At 35.4% G+C, this 19,296-nt stretch overlaps 1 protein-coding gene across 2 annotated transcripts in view; it reads right to left on the reverse strand.

The window, feature by feature from the left end:
* Positions 1-7,668: 7,668 nt before the first annotated feature.
* The window catches only part of MYO3B (myosin IIIB), a 338,343-nt gene continuing 326,715 nt past the window's right edge, over positions 7,669-19,296 (reverse strand). For both annotated transcript variants that reach the window (XM_016165446.2, XM_036237344.1), the window contains 3 exons: positions 10,516-10,622; positions 10,095-10,141; positions 7,669-9,273 (listed from right to left, as the gene is read on the reverse strand). In XM_016165446.2, coding sequence (XP_016020932.2) covers positions 9,135-9,273; positions 10,095-10,141; positions 10,516-10,622 — 293 coding nt within the window. In that variant the 3' untranslated portion in view covers positions 7,669-9,134. The remainder of the gene's footprint in view (positions 9,274-10,094; positions 10,142-10,515; positions 10,623-19,296) is intronic.

Consider the following 19,296-nt stretch of genomic DNA (forward strand, 5'->3'; position numbering starts at 1 on the left):
TTTGCAGCTCCTACCACCCAATATGTAAATGATATTTTGCAGGATATATTGGTTTCATATCCCTTTCTATTCTCCTTCCATTATTCTAGCTTAGTTCTTCATATCTTTTGCTGAACTACCATGTAAGTCTTCTAACTGATCTCCTTGCCTCTCACTTTTGCCCTTCACACTACCACCAATAAGCTCTTTCTAAAATTCCCACCTCCATTTATGGCATTCTTTTGAACAAAATCCCCAGTGGTTCCTTGTTGCCCAGTAGAGGACAAACTCCCAGCACAGCATTCCAAGTCTTCCATAATCAGCTTCTCCAGTTCTACCTTTTGTTTATGTTTTATGCACCAGGCAAACCAAAATGGGACCTGAATTTTCCTGCTGCTTCTGTCTGATTGGACTCTTCCAGGACACTTTTGGTTGTCCCAATTGTACAAGGGTGCTTGGAATGGGTAGGGGAAGAGTATTTTTTTTCTAATTCAAAACAAAGGTGAATAGTAGCCCTTGTGTCTCACTTTATAGGAGGCCAGTTTGTCCTACCTTTGCTCTACCGACTATTCAAGATTTAGGTTAAATACTAATTTCTTCATGAAACATTCCTTCACATTCCCTCCTCTGATCTTATTTACTCTATCATTTCCTAGTAAATATCCATGCATTCCCCTTCTGAATTATAAGCTCCTAGATCAACTCAATGACAGTGTCTTAAAACAGTAATACCTGGAGATTAGTCGTTAGATGTGGAACAAATAATTTATTTTCAATAACAGTTCAAATATATTGAATTACATACTTTAAAGTGGTGAATTATATGGTATGTGAACTATATCTCAGTAAAGCATTTATAAAAATTATAGTTCAAACGGTAACATTTGTAACTTATTTATTAAAAATTATTTATTAATGGTAAGATTTATAAATTATTTATTAAAAATAATTTTAAGCAGGACCAGGTACAATATGGCTGGCAGTTATAGCATGCATACATTTGTATCTTCTATTTCCTGAGATCTCACTTAAATGGCAGTAAAGAAAAAAATGAAAAAATAAACTCAAAATAATAATGAGAATCAAAGAGGGAATCATCAAGGAAAGAGATTTCAACATATTTCTGGAAGATGAAAAATGGATGGAAGAAGGCATTTACTTCCAGTAACAAATGACTATGTAATTTCAAACTTCCTTTCATTAGGTCGAATAGTAAATTAGGAAAAAATTTTAAATGCACTTGATAGAAGGCATTGGAAAGATGGCAAGAGAATGAAGCAATACTGAACCAAGGTCTAGGGAAAGACAGAAATTCTGAGAGGATAGCTCAGTATTTGAGGCAATTTTTCTTCTGGGAGATATTTGCCAATTCTAAAAGAGACAACTAAGGAGAAGATAGGATGCTAAGAAGAGACAACTAAGAAGGGGCTGAGTAGTGTGGAGCCAATGGGACAAAAGTTGGAGTGTTAAACTCCTAACCCTTCAACATACATATACACGCGCGTGTGCGCACACACATAGATGCGCACATGCACACATACACACTCTGATTTGAGATTGCAAAAAACTCCACTCTAGGAGATAGTGAACTAGATGCAGTGCTCTCACAGGGATTACAGGTCAGTTTTAAACCATCGCAGGCTCTGAAGTTGGATTAAAGTGGTCCTGATTTATTCATGCCTGAGGACATATTACCTTTTCATGGAGGAAGGGGATATTACCTGGGCCTCAAATTACCTTTACAAACAATTTTACAAATATAATTTTCAACATGCAATTAATAATAACTAAGAGAGTAAGAAAATACGAATAAGAACCACATCATAGTAAAACTTCTAGAAACCAAAGAAAGAGTAAACCTTAAAAACATAGGAAAAAACAGATTATCTTCAAAGGTCCAGTAATTTAACTTACAGCTGACCTTTTAATAGATACAGTGAGAACCAGAAGATAATAAAGTGCTATATTTAAAGTTCTAAGAGAAAATAACTGGCAATATAGAATTCTCCACTCATCAAAAATATTCTTCAAGAATTAATGCAAAATAAAAACTTTCAGTTGAACAAAAATGTCTAGCAGCAAATGCACACTAAAGAAACACTAATAAGTGCTCTTTAGGCAGAAGAAAATAGATCCCAGAATAGAAGGTCAAAGATATGGGAAGAAATGGAGAGCAATAAAAATAATAATAAATGTCTTGTGGGATATAAAATATATAAGAAATTAAAATACACTACAATAGTGCAATATAATCAAGGAGGAATATATAAGATAGTTAGATAGATAGATAGATAGACAGACAGACAGACAGATAGACACATACATACAATGTAAGGTCCCTGAATTCTTACATTGTCTTTGGAAGTGTCTTGAGGAGGGTATAAGTACCAAGTAAAATTAGATAATATTAATATTTTGGTAAGTCAAGGGTGAATATTATAATTTCTTGGATAGCCACAAGATAATGATAAAAGTGTGGATATGTGTCTAATAATATAACCTTAAAATATGTAAAGAAAAAACTGACAATACTAAAGAAATAGGAAAATTCATAATCATAGTGGAAAATTTTAACATACTTCTCTTAACGACTAATAGAAAGAGCAGTCAAAAAAATCAGTAAGTATGAGGAAGTGACAATTACTACACTCGACCTATTGTGCATATATAGAAGACTGCAGAATACACCTAATTTTTAAGTATATCTGGAATATTTATGTAAGTTTTATCAAAAAATCATATACTGGACCATAAAGTCTCAACATATATTAAAGTCTTGAAATTATGCTGAATTTGTTCTCTGGCCATATACAATTAAGCTAGAACTCAATAACAAAAAGAGAAGATCTCTGTACATTTGGAAATTAATAAACTTCTGAAAACCTTAGAGGTCAGAAAAGGAATTATAATGAATATTTGGAAACATTTTAAACTGAACGATAATCAAAATACTGTATTTTGCTGCTAATTTTATACTTAGAGGGTAAATTACTGCTTAAATGAACATATTAGAAAGAAGGGCTTAAAATCCCAAGAAGTTTGAAAAAAATAACAGCAAATTATATCAAAGAAAGGCCATAATAAGTATAAGAGCAAAAGTTAGTGAAATAGATAACAAAAAGAATAAAATCAAAAGTTGTTTCCCTTAAAAGACTAATAAAATTGACAAACCTAGGAAGACCAGTCAAGAAAAAGAGAGAAAACGCAAATTACCACAATGAATAAGAAAGGAAACCTTATTATAGATTGATTCCACGATGTTAAAAATATCCTAAGAGGTATTCTGATTAATTCTCAGCAAACTTGAAAATGTAGAAGAAATGGAAAATTTTCTGGAAAAATAAAACCTACCAAAACTGACCTGGGAAGATATAGATAATATAGTTATAAGTTATTAAAGAAATTTAACCCATAATTAAAATTTTCTCTCATAAAAAAATGTAGGCATAAATAGTTTCCCTAGTAAATTAAAAAAATTTAAAGAGAATTAATGTCACTCTTACACAAACTCTTCCAGAGAAAGACAAATTGGATATTATGAGAATTAAAAATTTACATAATTTTTAATTCTCATTATTTCATCATGAGTATGTGTATATATATATATAAAAATTAAAAAATCAAATGCATCAATATATAAAATAATAATACAATATGATAGAGTTGTATGTATTGCAGGAATGCAAGGTTGGTTTCACATTAGAAAACAGTGTAACTCACTATATTAACAAAGGATAAAAATCCTAGGTTACTTAAATTTAAAACCAAGTATTTGATACAATCTAACATTCATTTATAAGGGGAAAAAACTCTCTTAGGAATAGAAAGAAAACAGCCAATATCATAATCAATGCTAAAATAATAAAAGTTTTCCTTTTGAGATGGGGAAAAAGGTAAGAGTCTTACTTTTAACTCTCTTAATTAAACTTGTAGTGGAAATCTTATCCAGCTCAGCTTGGCAGACTGATTACAAAAATGGCTCTAATTCTCTATCTCTCCTTATATCCATTTCCTTTGCAGCATCTCCCATCAAGATATGGGTTCAATTTACCCATATCTTGTTGCTGGGCTAGCCTTATATATTGCTTTAAAGGAGTGTGGTGAAGATATCCTACCCCTGTTTGGAGACCGTCACTGCCATTTTGGATAATAGCAAATTGGAGAATAAGACTATGTCAAACACAACTATGTTAGCTCAGTTGTCCTTGCTGTGGCCCTAGATATGTGAGGAACTCAGCCAACACCAGCAAAGTTGCTTAGCTGACCTTCAGCCAATTACAGATGCACAAGTGAGCCCTGGCAAGACCAGCTTAAATTAGCAGAAATACTTGGCCAAACTATAGCTTTGTGAAAAATATGTGGTTGATTTGGTGTGCAATAACTTATTGATACAGATATTAAGTCAAGAAAAAGCAAAGTATAAATGTTGAAAAGGAAGAAAAACTCTATAGTTATTTTCATAGGGTAAAACTTTGTGTGGTAGAAAATCCAAAAATACCTACAGACACATTATTGGAATTCATGAGTAAATTTAGCCCAGTTGAGAGATCTCAAATGCAAAACATCAATTGCATTTTCATGTTATTTTGGCTGTAACAATAGAATACCATAAACTAGGTGATTTAAACAACAGAAGTTCAAGATTAAGATACTGGTAGATTTGGTGTCTGGTCAGAGTCAGCTTCCTGGTTCACAGACAGTCATCTATCTATTCACCGTGTCTGCATATGATGGAGGAAGCAAGTGAGCTCTCTGAAGTCTCTTTTATAAGGACACTAATCTCATTCATGAGGGCTCCACCCTCATGACCTAATCACTTCCCAAAGACATATGAATTTTGGGGGAATACAATCATTTAGTCTATAGCAGCCAACAAATAGTTAGAAAGTAAAAAAAAATTTTAATCTTTAAAATAATATCAAATTATATGTGGCTCATAAGAATAAAATAAAAATGTGTAAGATTTCTTGCATAAAATTATAAATTATTATTGAATAACTAAATAAATAGGATTAACTATGTTCATAGACTAAAAAATTAAATATTATAAACATGACAATTCCTTCCAAATTGACTTATAGACTCAAGATACTTCCAAAGAAATCCCAACAGTTTTTTTCCTCCAGAAGTTAACTATTTGATTTTAAAATATGCAAAGAGTCCAGACTAATCAGAGTCTCTTGGAGAAGACAAACAATGTCAGAAGACTAGCTCTGCTAATCACCAAGGCCTATTATAAAGGTTCAGTATTTAAGACAAGGATAACAAATAGATCAATGAAACAGAATAGAGAATCGGGGAAACAGGCCCGTGAACACTTGATTAATGTAAATAGTATTTTAGAGCAGTAGAAAAAGGATGATATTTTCATTAACCAGAGCCTAGACAGTTAAATCTCCATTACAGAAAACATGTAAATTGACTCTTATTGATCTCATTTCCAAAATCAGTTCTGGGTTGGTTAAAGATCTAAATGTGAATAGCAAAGCGATAATGCTTCCAGAAAATACTAAAGGCAAATATCTTTACGACCTTAGAGTACAAGACTTTAACAGGCCATAAAAAAAGCACTAATCAAAAAGGAAAAGACTGATAAATTGTACTATGTTAAAATTACAAATATTTTTTTTTTTGAAAAGTTCACCTTAAGAGAATGAAAGGGCAAACCACATAGTGGAAAAAATATTTGCAACAATGTATAGCTAACAATAGATATATAATACATTTCTTCAAATTAAAAAAAAATTAATTAAAATTGGGCATGTAACAAAAATATCTAAAATGGCCACTAAACACGTAAAAATGGGCTCAATATCATTGTTAATCGGTGATATGCGTGCGATAATCACGTATCTCATCCAATTGATCACGGAATAAGACTGATAATAGCAGCAGCTGGTGAGAACACACAAAAGTGAGAGCTTTCTTATACTACCAGCGTGACTGTAAATTGGTACGATCACTCAGGAAAATAGTTTGGCGTTACCTACTGAAGTGAAGTCTACCTTAGGACCCTGCAGCTCTAATCCTAGGTATACAGCCAAGAGAAATGCATGAAAATATAAGAAACATATATGTCATTGTTATTAGCAATTTCCAAAATAGCCCCAAATTGGAAACAATCATATTTGTCTATCAAAAATAGAATGGATTGACCAATTATGACATATTCATATACTGGAATCACAGAAATGAACATACTATATTTACATTTCACGGCATAGATGGAACTCACAAATATATTGAATAGAAGAAACAAGATCCAAAAATTGCATTTACATAAAGTTCTCCAAACTTACCTATAAGTGCCAAAAATTTAACTAGTTTGTTTAGGGATGTATGTAAATGGTAAAACTATAAAGAAAATCACAGAAGTATTTACCTTGAGAGTGCTTATCTTTGGGTAGGTGGGTGGGGGTGGTAGTGATCGAGGAGGGACATGAGAGGCTTCTAGGGTGCTGACAATGTCCTATTCTTGACTGTAGGAGTGGTTACCTAGACACTCACTTTCTGATAACTTATCGAGCTGAGTCTTCTAATCTGTGCCCTTTTCTAGGTATGTATTATATTTAAAAATAAAGAAAGTTAAAAAAAAAAGTGATGAAGTCACATCTACAGATGAATCAAATGGGAAAAACAAAAAACAAAAGCAAAAGCAAAAACCAAAAACTCAGCAGCTCAGAACATGAACCAAAGGTTTACAGTGAAGTTTGTGGAAGAATTATTCTATTGTCAGAATTATTTCTGTTTTGTTTAGGATCTCTTACTCTATTTGTCTTGACATTTTTCAGCCTGATAATTTTCTTCATGTCAGTCATCCTCATGGAGATCCTATCTAAAGTCACTAGCACAAAAAATAGGTGTTTAATTATATAATTTAAAGTTTAAAAGGTAACCAAAAAAAATTTCAAACATAAAATTATAAACACTGGAAGAAGCAAGAGAGAAGGGAAGAAGAATTGAGATAAACAGATATCTTTCATAGAGAAGAATAGGAGATATTGTTTGAAATGAAAAATCAAAAACAGAGAAGCAAAATATTCAGAGGCATGATGGAAATAATTAAAAGAATTAGATTAGAAATAATAAAAAACTGGTTGCCTCTGGGGGGAGGGGCATAAAGAAGAAGATTGCTATAAACTCTCCGGACTAATAGATTTTTGTTTTGTTTCTGCCGCACACATATTACTTTGATACATCTAATAAGACATTTATGAAATTCTAGGTTACGTTAGTCTCATCTACTTGATTTGAGAATTGCTTTTCTGAGTTTGTGGCACTATGCCTAGCTCAAGAATAGTATCTACAGTTTCTTATCTATGCTGTAGCAGATATGAACACCATTTTAAAGTACTGTTAGGAGTTATACCTGTGGTAATGACTAATTATTACAGAGCTTCTGAATTATGATTTTATAATTACTTCTATTTTCTTTTCAACTTTATTTATAGATATATTTTAATTAAAAACAAGGCAGGTATACAATTATGTTGTACACAGACAAGTAGAAAGTCATGAACATTTCCATTCAACAGATTTAAAAGCAGCTTAATATTATCAAATCAAAAGTAGACAAATCAATGATAAAAGTGAAATTTCCAAAAACACTTAAAATAATAATGTTTTAAATCAATATGTTCTAGATATTATTTTTAAACAATAAAGTTAATTTGTATTTCTTTTGCTCTACTTGCATACCTTATAAACATACTTTTGGGGCAAAGATATTGAAAAAAATCAAGACTCATTTTAAAAAAAGTAAAGTATAAATATTAAATAATTGGCTCTATTTCTTTTTCTTGTAAAATTACAATTTCTGAGATCTTGAATGCCCCATTTTATTATTTTTGTTTGTAAAATGTTTATTAGAATGCCCTCCTTTAAAATTCTGATAACAGCTTTTTTTTCTATTTCCTCAAGTTTATTTTTCTCCAAATCTGGGTACTCCCATGTGTTCTAGCTGCAAAATATTTTAAAGTAAGAAAAATGTTGAGAACATCTGTTCTAGAGAAAGGGTCTTGTCAGTTTTTTATATCATACGGCAATCTCACATGTTGTTTTGCATGGAGTAGTTGCTCCAAAAAACTTTGTTGTATTGAAACGTACTGAGAATTATAATAGTATAGCATCATTACAATAGGACTAGCCTAATCTTGCATGAAAAATCAGAGCTTATGGTGTAAATGATTAGTCATGTATAAACATATAATTGAAAGTAACTTTCCTATTAGATGTGTGTGTGTAGCTAAGTCTTTCCACTCATTCAAGGGTGAGCATTTACTGGATGTCCACTCTGTGCCAGACATAGAGTCAAGCTCTGTGCACACAGAGAGATCAGATGAGATGCTTCCCCTGCAGCCACTCACAGCCTACTGGAAACAGCTAACCAGAATATGGAAAGTCGCAAAACAATAAAACAATGTGACATGGACTCTGACGGGGCCAAATTTTCTTCCCATTTCACTCCTTTCTTTCACTGCTAAGGTGATAAGGGTGTCTTGGCAAGGTGGAATAAAGAGGCAAAAGCTTTATCAGCATAATAATTAGTAAGAGGGGGGTTCATTTGCCTTATAGAAAAAATCTGAAAAAATCTAGACCTCTTCCTCTAAACACAGAAATTTATCCTGGCCTAGGAGACCTCGAGTGTACTCTTCTAGGGTGGGGGCACTTGGCCATGGAGTCCTGACCCTGGGGAGAGGAAGGCAGGGTAGAAAGTCAAGCAAAGGGGAAGGGGACCTGGTGGAGAGGCAAGGAGAAAAGGACCTCCTGGATTTTCGTAGGGGCAGATCCTGCATGGATTGACATGGAAAAATAAAGAAATATTATCAGTGTTCACAACTGGCTATGGTGAGATTGTCATCTTCTTAGGTGGGGGCATGAATGACGCTTATTACTCTCATTACGTGTGCTCAGTGTCCTCAAGAGACTCACAGAAGAGAAAAGAAGGGATTACCCAGCTCATGCTGCACAGCAGACTTGGGGAGGGTGACAGAGGTCAGAGAAAATGGTTAAGAATCTGAAAATTGTTCAGTAAGGCTCTAGCATGCATCCAAAGAAGTTGACCCTACTACACAGTGCTTTCTTATTAAATGACAATCAATCAATTACCATGATTGTTCTTACCCTCAACAGACTCGGGGGACAAGAAGTACAGCTCAGTGCTGAGCAAAAGATGCTCCTTTTGAGGATGAGGGAAAAAAGAAAGTGTGGCCTGAGTTATCTTCCTCGGGGATGGAGTCCACAGGTGACAGAGATTTGTAATATTCATCTTCCCCATCAAGCATTTTGACTTGGCTGCAACAAGGAAAAGAGTTTCAGCAGAAAAATAAAATAAATGCCACAGTCACCATGGGGGCAGCTAAAGTTGTGTCAGTACTTGGAACAGGGTGAGGTCCCATCACTGGAGGGAAGGACAGCTTAGTGTAGCTCAGTGCCCCCAAGCACAGGAGATCTGAGGTCTGATGCACAAAGCCTTTTAACTGTGGGTCACCCACTGATAACGGGCCCAATCTAGTGGTGTCTGGAAGATGTGATCATATTGCAACTTGATTTCTGTGAATTACCTTGTCTGTCTCTGTCTGGTCCCCTCAAGATGAGAAAGTTCCCCTTCCGACTGCCTCCACTTCTCAAACTAGTACCAATTACCTCCTTCATTGCTGTTCTCAGTTGAGAGGCTAATAATCAAATGAGTCCATGCTCCTTAGAGTCTCCTGTCTAACTGTTGAGGGAAAATTTTCTTTGCGTAACTTTAAGGCCCAGGGGTAGGGTAATGTGGGGGAAGCAGACTGTTTGCACTGTGTGGAGCGCTGTTCTTTGCGGGAGAGTTTTATACAACCCTCTACACATCTCCAATTATGAGGCAAGTACAATTCCCTGAGAAAATGATGAGGAAAAACACTTGCCTTTAAATGGCAATTCCAGCCTTTTCAGAGAGCATAGATTCAAGTTTCATATACTTGCTACTGTGAAAAGTAGTTCCCAATGTCAATAATTGTGGCACTTATCCCCACCGCACAGTTTTTAGAAGCCTCTCTGGAAAGTTTTGCATTTTCTGTAATATCACAAAAGACCCCTTCTGTTTACAGTTGCTTAGAACTAAGAAGACAGATATTTACCCAAGTTTTCTTGGCTTCCTCTTGCTCCCTTGATATTCTAGAGTTCCCTGTGGAGAGGGCCAAGAACACACAGTCAAAGCAAAGCAGCAAGTCGTTAATTTTTAATTCAAAGTGATTTTGTGTTGAATGCAAGCAGATGCTGATAATATCAGAAGTCACAGCATAATTTTTTTGATCAAAGGGCTCAAGTGAGCCTGATGAAGCATGCATCTTGCTCGTCTTTGATAAACCACATCAATTATTCACCGTGAAGGCAGACATCCTGACATGAAAGCAACAGATAAAGAGCCTAAGCACATGTTCAAGAGAAGAGCATAAGAGAGTGGGGGTGGGGCCGTAGGGGTTGGAACAGGTATTAATAACAGAATTATTAACTGGAAACAAAGCCAGTGAAACAGCTTTATGGCCACTTTGAACTCACATTTAACTGGTTATAGTACATGGTGTCCTCAGGGCTACTCAACATTTTGGGCTGCTGACATCTTCGGCGAGGTGTTCGCTGCTTCTGTGCAACATCATTTTCTGAACCTGCAACAAGATAGCAAAACTTTACTGTAAATCATCCCAGGTTTGGGGAAATTTAAGTGAAAAATTGCTCTTTACGTAAATGCACTTAGTAGAAACTGTGTCTCATTTTAATGAGCATATTAGAGCTTTGCTCTTATTAGGAGAAATATCATCCTAAAAAAACAAACACAAAGATTGGTAAGTGTAAACAAGGGCCACTGTCAGTAATTTTGCCTTGATCTCTCTTATCTGAATCAGTGGTCAAAAGTGTTCATGCTGGTGAAGTAGAGGTTGGTGGTCAGGCTTTGTAGAGTAGAAATTGCCCTCTTAGTGAGATAACTCAGGACAATGAAGGGGATCTGGGATGGTTTGCACCACATCCTACAGTGAGAGTTCAAAGACATCTGGAGCACACACTCTTGAGTAGATGGGAAGCAAGCCTTTTGGTGGGATACATTTTGGAGGGAAAATGGCTTGAGCTAGTATTTACTGAAATGCTTTGAACAATGCCATTGATCCATGCAGTCTCTGGAGGTAGTGCAAAGGAGAAGGGGAAAGGATGATTGCACGATTTTATGGAGCAGCTTCTCTGTGTTAGTCCTGATTTCAGAACCCTAGACCAAGAGTACACCAGAGATTAAGAAACCATATGTCCAATGAAGTTATGATTTATTTTCTTTCCAACCAGGTAATTTTTGCGGAATTGGCTGTTCTTTGGCACTATATCTGAATCAGAATTCAGCAGTTCTAACTTCTTGCTAACACACACACACACACACACACACACACACACACACACACACCTGCCATAGAATATTGCTCATAAATATTGCCCATAGTCTAGAGAAGCGATATCATTTTCCTGGACCAAGTAAGTATATGTCATAAACTAAGTCTTTGTAAAAAAGAGTCGATTTGTACTTGGAATCACAGTTTAACTTCACTAGAGATTCCTACTACTTAAGGAAAGTCTGGGGGGGAGTTTTTAAGTGAAGAATGACTCAGCAAGGACCATTATGAATAGTGAGTTATCAGTTTCCTAAGTATAAAGTTTTGCATTTTTTTTTTGAATTGGAACATGTCTAAGTTTGAACAAGACTATTAGAACCACACAGGATTTTAGAAAATGTCTCTTCTAAATACCCATTTTTTTTTTCAAAAAAGGAAACTAAGGCCTACAAATGTTAAATGACTCATTCCAGATCAAGAGGCAGAGTGGGAACCCAATCCTAGATCTTTTATCTCCTGTTCTAGCAGTTTTTTAAAAAACTATAACACATTGTCTTTCTTAACAAGAAATACTCTTTTTAAAAGTCAAAGGTCTAAGCAAAAGTAAGCTCCATGAAAAAATATGAACTAGTATAGCAAAATGATGTTGCTTGCAGAGGGTTCCAATGCCCTTAACAGACATCCCTGTTCACATCTTCAGGAACTCTGTGCAGAGGACAGGACTCCATCCTCTTGCGGTGGCATCATCCTCAGAATACAAGGAATCCAGAATTGAAATGTTTTTCTCTTGACAGTTCCAACATAGCTACCTTCTATTTGCTTTGCAAAATCTATATCTGTAATATGGTAGAACATGAGGTTGCGAGGTCCTTTTGTATTATCTCCTCTGATTTACAGATTAATAAACAGAAGTGTCTAGAGTTAAGGCTGCTGGTGTGAACATGCACTGGAGAGCTAACCCCTACTCCCCTTTAGATTTTTCTAATATTACAGAAATTCCAGCCTTGGCAACTCAAAAGATTGATCTTAAACAGTGTTGGGGTTCAGCTGGAGTTCAGCCGAGTTTAGCTGGACTTCATACTTATATAGTATTTACACTTGATCAGAGGCTTTTATTTATATTATTAACTGGGAATGCTCAATATAAGATGTGGTTTCAACTTCTGAACAACTTGCTGCTCTTAAACAACTTGCTGTTCCTTGGGAAATTGTTCTTTTCCTGATTCTTTGAAGGAATTAAACTACTAGATAGAATTTTCTCAATTTTAAAATTTCTCTTATAAGGTAAAAAAAAAAACTCTTGGTGTCTGACTATAAGTGCATGTACTATACAAGAATCTAATGTAAGCTGGTGTCTGATTTAGCACCAAATTTTATTTTCATTATTTTAACTTTAATATCTCTATATTTCATGATGCTTTATAAAGAATGCTACGACCTCCATGAGCTTTGCCATTAGAACAAATTTGAGTGTCATTGATATATGGCCAATCATAATTAACCAAATAAATAATTGGGAAATGAATCATGATTCAATAAATGCTGTCAGAACAATTTTATAGCAATATGCAAAAAAACATAACTTAAATACAGACCTTATAACATTTATCCTAAATGGAAGGTATTTTGCTAGATATTGTGGGGAAGATAAAGAGAAGTAAGACAAGGTCTCTGCCTTCATTCTATTAAAGGACACTGATTCTTAAGAGGTTAAGTGACATTTTTAAGGCCACAAGCTCGTGCTGCTGGACTCAAATTAGTTTTTAAAGAAATTTCTAAATCTTTTACTTTTCTCAGTCTACCTCTTGATTCTCACAGGCCACAATAAAGTCCAGATGAGTTATATACTTAAACATTCCCATAAAACCTTAGAAGGAAATGAAATAGACTATCTTAACTGTGGAAGAAGATATTAGTGACGAGAATGAGTTCAATTGTATTAAAGTAAAATATTTTATATGATGGACATTGACAAAACTAAGATGAAAAGAAGGGCAACAGAAAGATAAAAAGAAATGAAAAAATACATGCATATGAAAGTCTACTACCCATAATGTGGAAAGCCTGAGCCAAGAGAAGACAGAGAAATATTTGTATATGTTGAAATGAAATTATGAAATGAGATATTGAAAAATATTCAGCCACCCTGACAAAGAGCTTCAATTAAAACAATTACTACTGCCTTTCTACTGATTAGGATAAATCAAAAGGTCAAAAGACAATGCGGGAGATGCTCCAGGTGCACTGGTGGGTCCACAGGCTGCATCTCTCCTGAAGTGCAATTTGACAATACATAACAAAAGCTGAATATGTCCCAACAAAGTAAAACAAAAGGGAAAAAAAAATCTGTATAAAGATGGATATGATAACACTTTTTGTAGTAGAAAAAAATCTAGAAACATAAGTACTCAATAATTGAGGAGAAGTTAACTTTGAGATAACTATAATGTCATACCATGAAAGCATCGATCAACAAGGATAAATATGGGCATCGTGGTGATAGACGCAAGTTCAAAATTCAGAAAAAGCAGCAAAATAGCATATGGCACATTGATTAAATCCAAAATGAGTGCACGTTGATAAGTTTATCATGATTTTTCTGATTAAAATTTAAAAATATAAATTTGGCAAGGCATGTAGGACAAAAAAATATTCTTTCTTTCAATAGATGAAGAAACTCTAGCTGGGAGAGGCTAACCTATGGCAGAATGGAAGCCTGAACCACTGTCTGTTGGCTTTTGAGCCAATCGGTTTGCTTATGAAATGCAAAACAGTATGCTTATTTGGCAATTACCTAGTTCACTTGACAAGTATATATAGATAAACTGAGCAATCCACATTTGAAGATACACAATAGAGTATGAGTTATTTTACTTTGAAGACATGTTTTGAAATGGCCAAATTCCAGCTCACATAAACGTCTGTAAGCCAAGCCAAACTCTCCAGTTTGTACTACATGGGGGTTAATATATGGGGGCCACCTCCCTATAAACCCATTTCCCATTTGCCCCGGGCTCACTAGCTGGCAGTGCTTGCGGCTGTGGTGTTTACCCCGAGATAACACACGGATTACAGTCCTAACCTTATGTCCAAAGTTCGCCATGAAATATATAATTTTTATTATTATTTTCACATCACTCTAGTACATCAATAGTCATTGGAAACAAATGACATCATTCTATTTATAGTATTCAGTTCTCAGTAGTGGTATTTCCATTTACAAAATGTAGTAATTCTCAATTGCTGAAAACGTCAAATCCTACAATTGGCCAAGCCCTTGGTAAGAAACAAACAGCTGAATTAATTGATGGCTTTGTTACACAACTTCCAACAATTGGTTTGGAAATTTAATATTTCAATTCTCTTTATTGAACATGTAGGTATATCCAAGCTAGAGTTGCCAGATCAAATACGGGGCACCCAGTTAAATCTGAATTTCAGATAAACCGCCAATACTTTTTTAAGTACAAGTATATCCTGTGTAATATTTGGGACATACTTATATTAAAAGTGATTGGTTGTTTATCTGAAATTCAAATCTAGCTGAGTGTCCTTCCCACTTCCCCACCCCACCTAACTCTGGCAACTCTAATTCATGGACAACTTTAAATCACAGTTGAGGCTTTTTATTCTCCCCTAAGGTCTCAGAGGTGAAGAAGGAAATGACTTCCTCTACTCTATTTGACTCGTTGATTTTCAGCTAATTTAGCTACAAATGCTCTTTCCTAACACTGTCCTCTAGTATTTCACTTTTCATCACCCCCCATGGATGTGCCATTTCTGGAAATTTCCTAGCAAGTTTGCAATGAGGGAAGGACAACCATTAGGTAGGGCAGGATGGGGCGTACAGTTCAATTATTCCTGGCCTGGCGGGTAGTATGGATTCTAGGTCCCTGGGGAATAGACAGGCAGTGAGCAGGGCTCCTGGGAGAGAGCACACTAAGAGAGCCCTGGTCCTTTGCACCACCCTCTCTGTTGTCCTCAGCAGGCATACTTTCTGCGCAGTAAGACTTGATCTGATTGCCATTTGTGGATTAAGCATTCCTAGAGTCACTTGCCAAGTAAAATAGCCCCTTGAAGCAAACAGAGTATTCAGTGTTCTAGATTTACAGATGGCAAATGCCAAATAGAGTTAAGAGAGGTACCCTGCGGCGGCAGATTGCGGGCAGGGGTGGTGGTGGTGGTGGTGGTGGTGGTGGTGGTGCATTTAAATAGAATTAAAGTTATATGATTAATTTATAGAGCTGTCAACTCTGTGCATAAAGGGAGGTATATCATTTCTCTGACCAAAGTTCTCAGAGCATTTGGAGGTGACAATAGCCTAGCTGCCAGCTGAATGATCTTTCTCCTCAGTGGGAGCTGACCGTGCCACGTGGTACTCCAGTGGACACTTACGAGAAATAGCTTCCAATGAGATGACTTGCTTTTTCTGGCTCTGTGCTTCTTCCACTTTCCACTTTATTTTTATGTAGCAAATCTTATTTTGTAAGGTATCTTTTTCTTTATTTCACCTCATTTTGGGAAGGATAAATAACCCCAAAGAGATAACAGAGGCATAGGGAGATTAACAGATCACATAGCAAGTTAGAGGCATAATCCAACAGAACATCACATTTTCCAATGTTCTGCTGACAAAGGCCCTTTGCTTTTATATCTGAGGGGTATGAGGCCCAGAGAACTTGAGCCCCTTTGTCAGTCTCCCTTCAGAGCCAGGGCTAGAACTCAGGTCTTTTGATTCTAAATTCCAAGGTCTAGGCCCTGGCCTCTATTTGGATGCTTTTTTTTTTTTTTTTTTTTTTTTTTTAAACTGGGATATTCTTAAGTTTTCACCTCACCCTTCAGGAGAGACTAAGGAATTCAGTGGGCTTTTGTAAAACACACATACAACCAGAAAGAGAGATTTTCTCCTGGGGTGCATGTAATTCAGATCTTCCTTTTTAAGATGAAAGGAAAGCTACAAATTTTCCCAGTTGCTATGTTATGTCATGAACAATCTTCTTCAAAATTGCAAAACTACTACAAAGAAAGCATCCCTGAGTTAAATTAGTGTCTGTGGAAGATGGTGGAGTTGTAAACTGCCTATGTGGAATTTTCTTCTCCTTAGTTAGGGAAGTAGTAATAATTTCCCCTGAAACTATTTCACAGTTCAGGGTTTGGCACACACTCAAGAAATAGTGGATGAATGAGTGAATGGTAACTCTTCACCATTCTTATTAAGATTTGTCCTATTTATGTGGCCCACTCTTCGCTTCTGACCGTCATTTGGGATTTTATTGCCAAGGCTTCCAATAGGAAGAGGGCCTTTCGATCCTGGGACACTACTGGGGAAACTGCAGTCTACCAAGGAGGGAGACGAAGTCAGCCTCTTAAAAACAAAGTTCATTAGTATATTTTTTTCTTAATATTCTTTCAGTATTTTTCTAGGAATATACTTTCACTTCTTAAAAAAATCTATATTCATTGATAGCAATTTGTTCCTGTTTTTCCAGTTTTCCTGCTTTATAATAAATATTTTTCCATATTAACTTACTTTAAAATAGTCTGTTTCTTTTACAGTTGCATTTAAAAATTTTTCATAAAGTAATAACTAATGTTCAAATAAATTAAGCAGTGAAAAGTCCATCTTCTTTCCACCCCCTTATCCCATCCTCACAATAGTAGCAAATGCTGGAACAAGTTTCTTAACTGTCTTCTAGATTAGTCTAAATGGCATCCTTTCTAATTGTTGTATGATATTTTATTTATTAAATGATCCATGATTAACATATAATTTTCTATTTGGGACAATGTTTTTCTATAATAAGTAATACTTTGAGGAACATACTTATAGTTTGATGATCTAGAATCCACATTATTTATTAAAGTAAATTTCTATAAGTGAAATTATTGGTCAGAGAACATACATATTTTTAAAATTTATGATTTGTATTTCCCATTGCCATCCAGAAAGTATGCAGCAAAATATGCTTCTACTATCTGTACTTGAGATTACCCATGTCTCATGGCCACCACTAGTATGGAACAGCATCTTTAAGTAAAAGTCTGACAATTCAGTAGTTGAATTCAATAGTTGAAAAAGTGGCACGTCATTTGTTTTGATTTGCATTTCATTGATTATTTGAGAGGATAAATGGATGCCTCTTTTTATTTCCCGTATTTATTAGCGATTTGTGTTTCAGGATTCCTCTTTAGCTGTTGCCTATCTCTTGTGATGACATGGTAGATAAGAGGTCCCATTGGCTGAGAAATGTGGAGATGCCTATTTTAAAAATTAGCATGCTGTAGGGAAGTATTTCTCAAACTTCTGTCATTCACCTACCACTTAAACATTTTTCACTACATTCACGAACCTGTACTATTGTTTATTTAATATTTTTAAAATCAACTAATTTCTTTTTTTACTTAAATACATTTCTTTAAAAAATGAAACTATTCACTACTGTAAATGGAAAAGCACTGGCAACATTTGCTATAAGTAGAAATAAACCAGAAAGTAAATACAATGAAAAGAAAACAATATTACCTGAGCTAGATTCTATTCCCCATAGAAGGTTCTGGGCTTCTTAAAAAGTTTGTTAAAAAGAGAGGTTAATAAATGTGAGAATACTTGGAGACATACTAACACAATGACTGTCTCCTTAATCTAAAGAATTTAAACTGAGAATTGAAAAATTAGTAACTTTATTTTACATCTAAAAGATTTTAAGGAATCATCGAAATGATTCATTGTCATTTAATGTTGCATCCACACACCACCTAAAATCAACTTGCAAATCACCAGAGGCCTATGTTCCATACTTTGAGAAATAAGAATGTTGTGGGGAAAAAAAGCAAAGTCAGAAAAAATTGAGTATGAATCCATCTCCAGCACTTATTAGAGGTCTGAACTTCGTGATGATAGTTACTCAAGTAGTGGTGTAGTGAGGGTGACAGATAATGTGTGAAAAGAGAAAACATGACACCTGAACAGACACCTGAACAGAGCAGGTACTGCTAAGGAGTTGTAATTCTTGTCATACAGGAGTGGTTCGCCACCCTGGTTGCAGACTAGAATCACCTGAAGGGTTTTTTATAAATACAAACTCAGTGGCCTCACAGCTGAAAATCCTAATTCAATTGGTCAGGGGCAGTGCTCTGGCATTGCATTGTTAAAAAAGGACCCTCCCCTTTCACATGTTTTACATCTGTAGCCAAGGTTGAAAAAGAAGAAAAAGAAACAAAAACTCAGGGCTTGAATCCTTTCTTAAGAGTTTAGGTAGATTTTGCAGATTAGCTAGCTGCCATCTTGAAATGTTGGCATTTGCTTTGCTCTGGAAGCTGCATCAAATGGCTTGAGCCCAAAGCAGACAGACACTAATTTCCCTGAACACTGGAAAAATAATTTCTTTTATTCCAAGAGAACAATTTTGCTGACAATGAAAACATTATCTCTGGTTTCCAGAGGTATGATGCTGCTCAGTGCTGTTCTGGAGGTTTTGGTATATGAATGAATGTCAAAGCTAAAAAGCCATTGCGACCCAAAGAGACTCTCTTTAAAGCAAAACTCAAATGTCAGGCAAAAACTCTGGGGTCTCAGGAGGGTTGGAATCAGTTGAAAATGTTTAAAAGGTATAACGTTAGAATCAGTTATACAGAATCGGCAATGGGTTGCCATGGATTTTCTTTCTTTTTGCTTTAATTTGCGCGATACTTGGATTTGCATCATGTTCCATCTCTCTGCTTCTAGGAGTTTTTTAAAACAGCTTATCCAGAGGCCTCACAATATTCCCTTCCAGCCATGTGTTTCTCATGGGAATGACTGACTTCATCTGTACCCTCCCTAACAATGGCTATTCCCTAACTTTGGCCACCCAAACTGCACCCAGTGACAAAACAGTATTAATTCGGCTTTTGCAAAAATGTTTGCGTGCAAAATCTAAGAGCAGGATCTGATGCTGAGCAGACCCACAACACCAGGCAGCAGGCT

The sequence above is a fragment of the Rousettus aegyptiacus genome, unplaced genomic scaffold (genome assembly GCF_014176215.1).
Source record: "Rousettus aegyptiacus isolate mRouAeg1 unplaced genomic scaffold, mRouAeg1.p scaffold_m13_p_2, whole genome shotgun sequence".
NCBI classification, from domain to species: domain Eukaryota; kingdom Metazoa; phylum Chordata; class Mammalia; order Chiroptera; family Pteropodidae; genus Rousettus; species Rousettus aegyptiacus.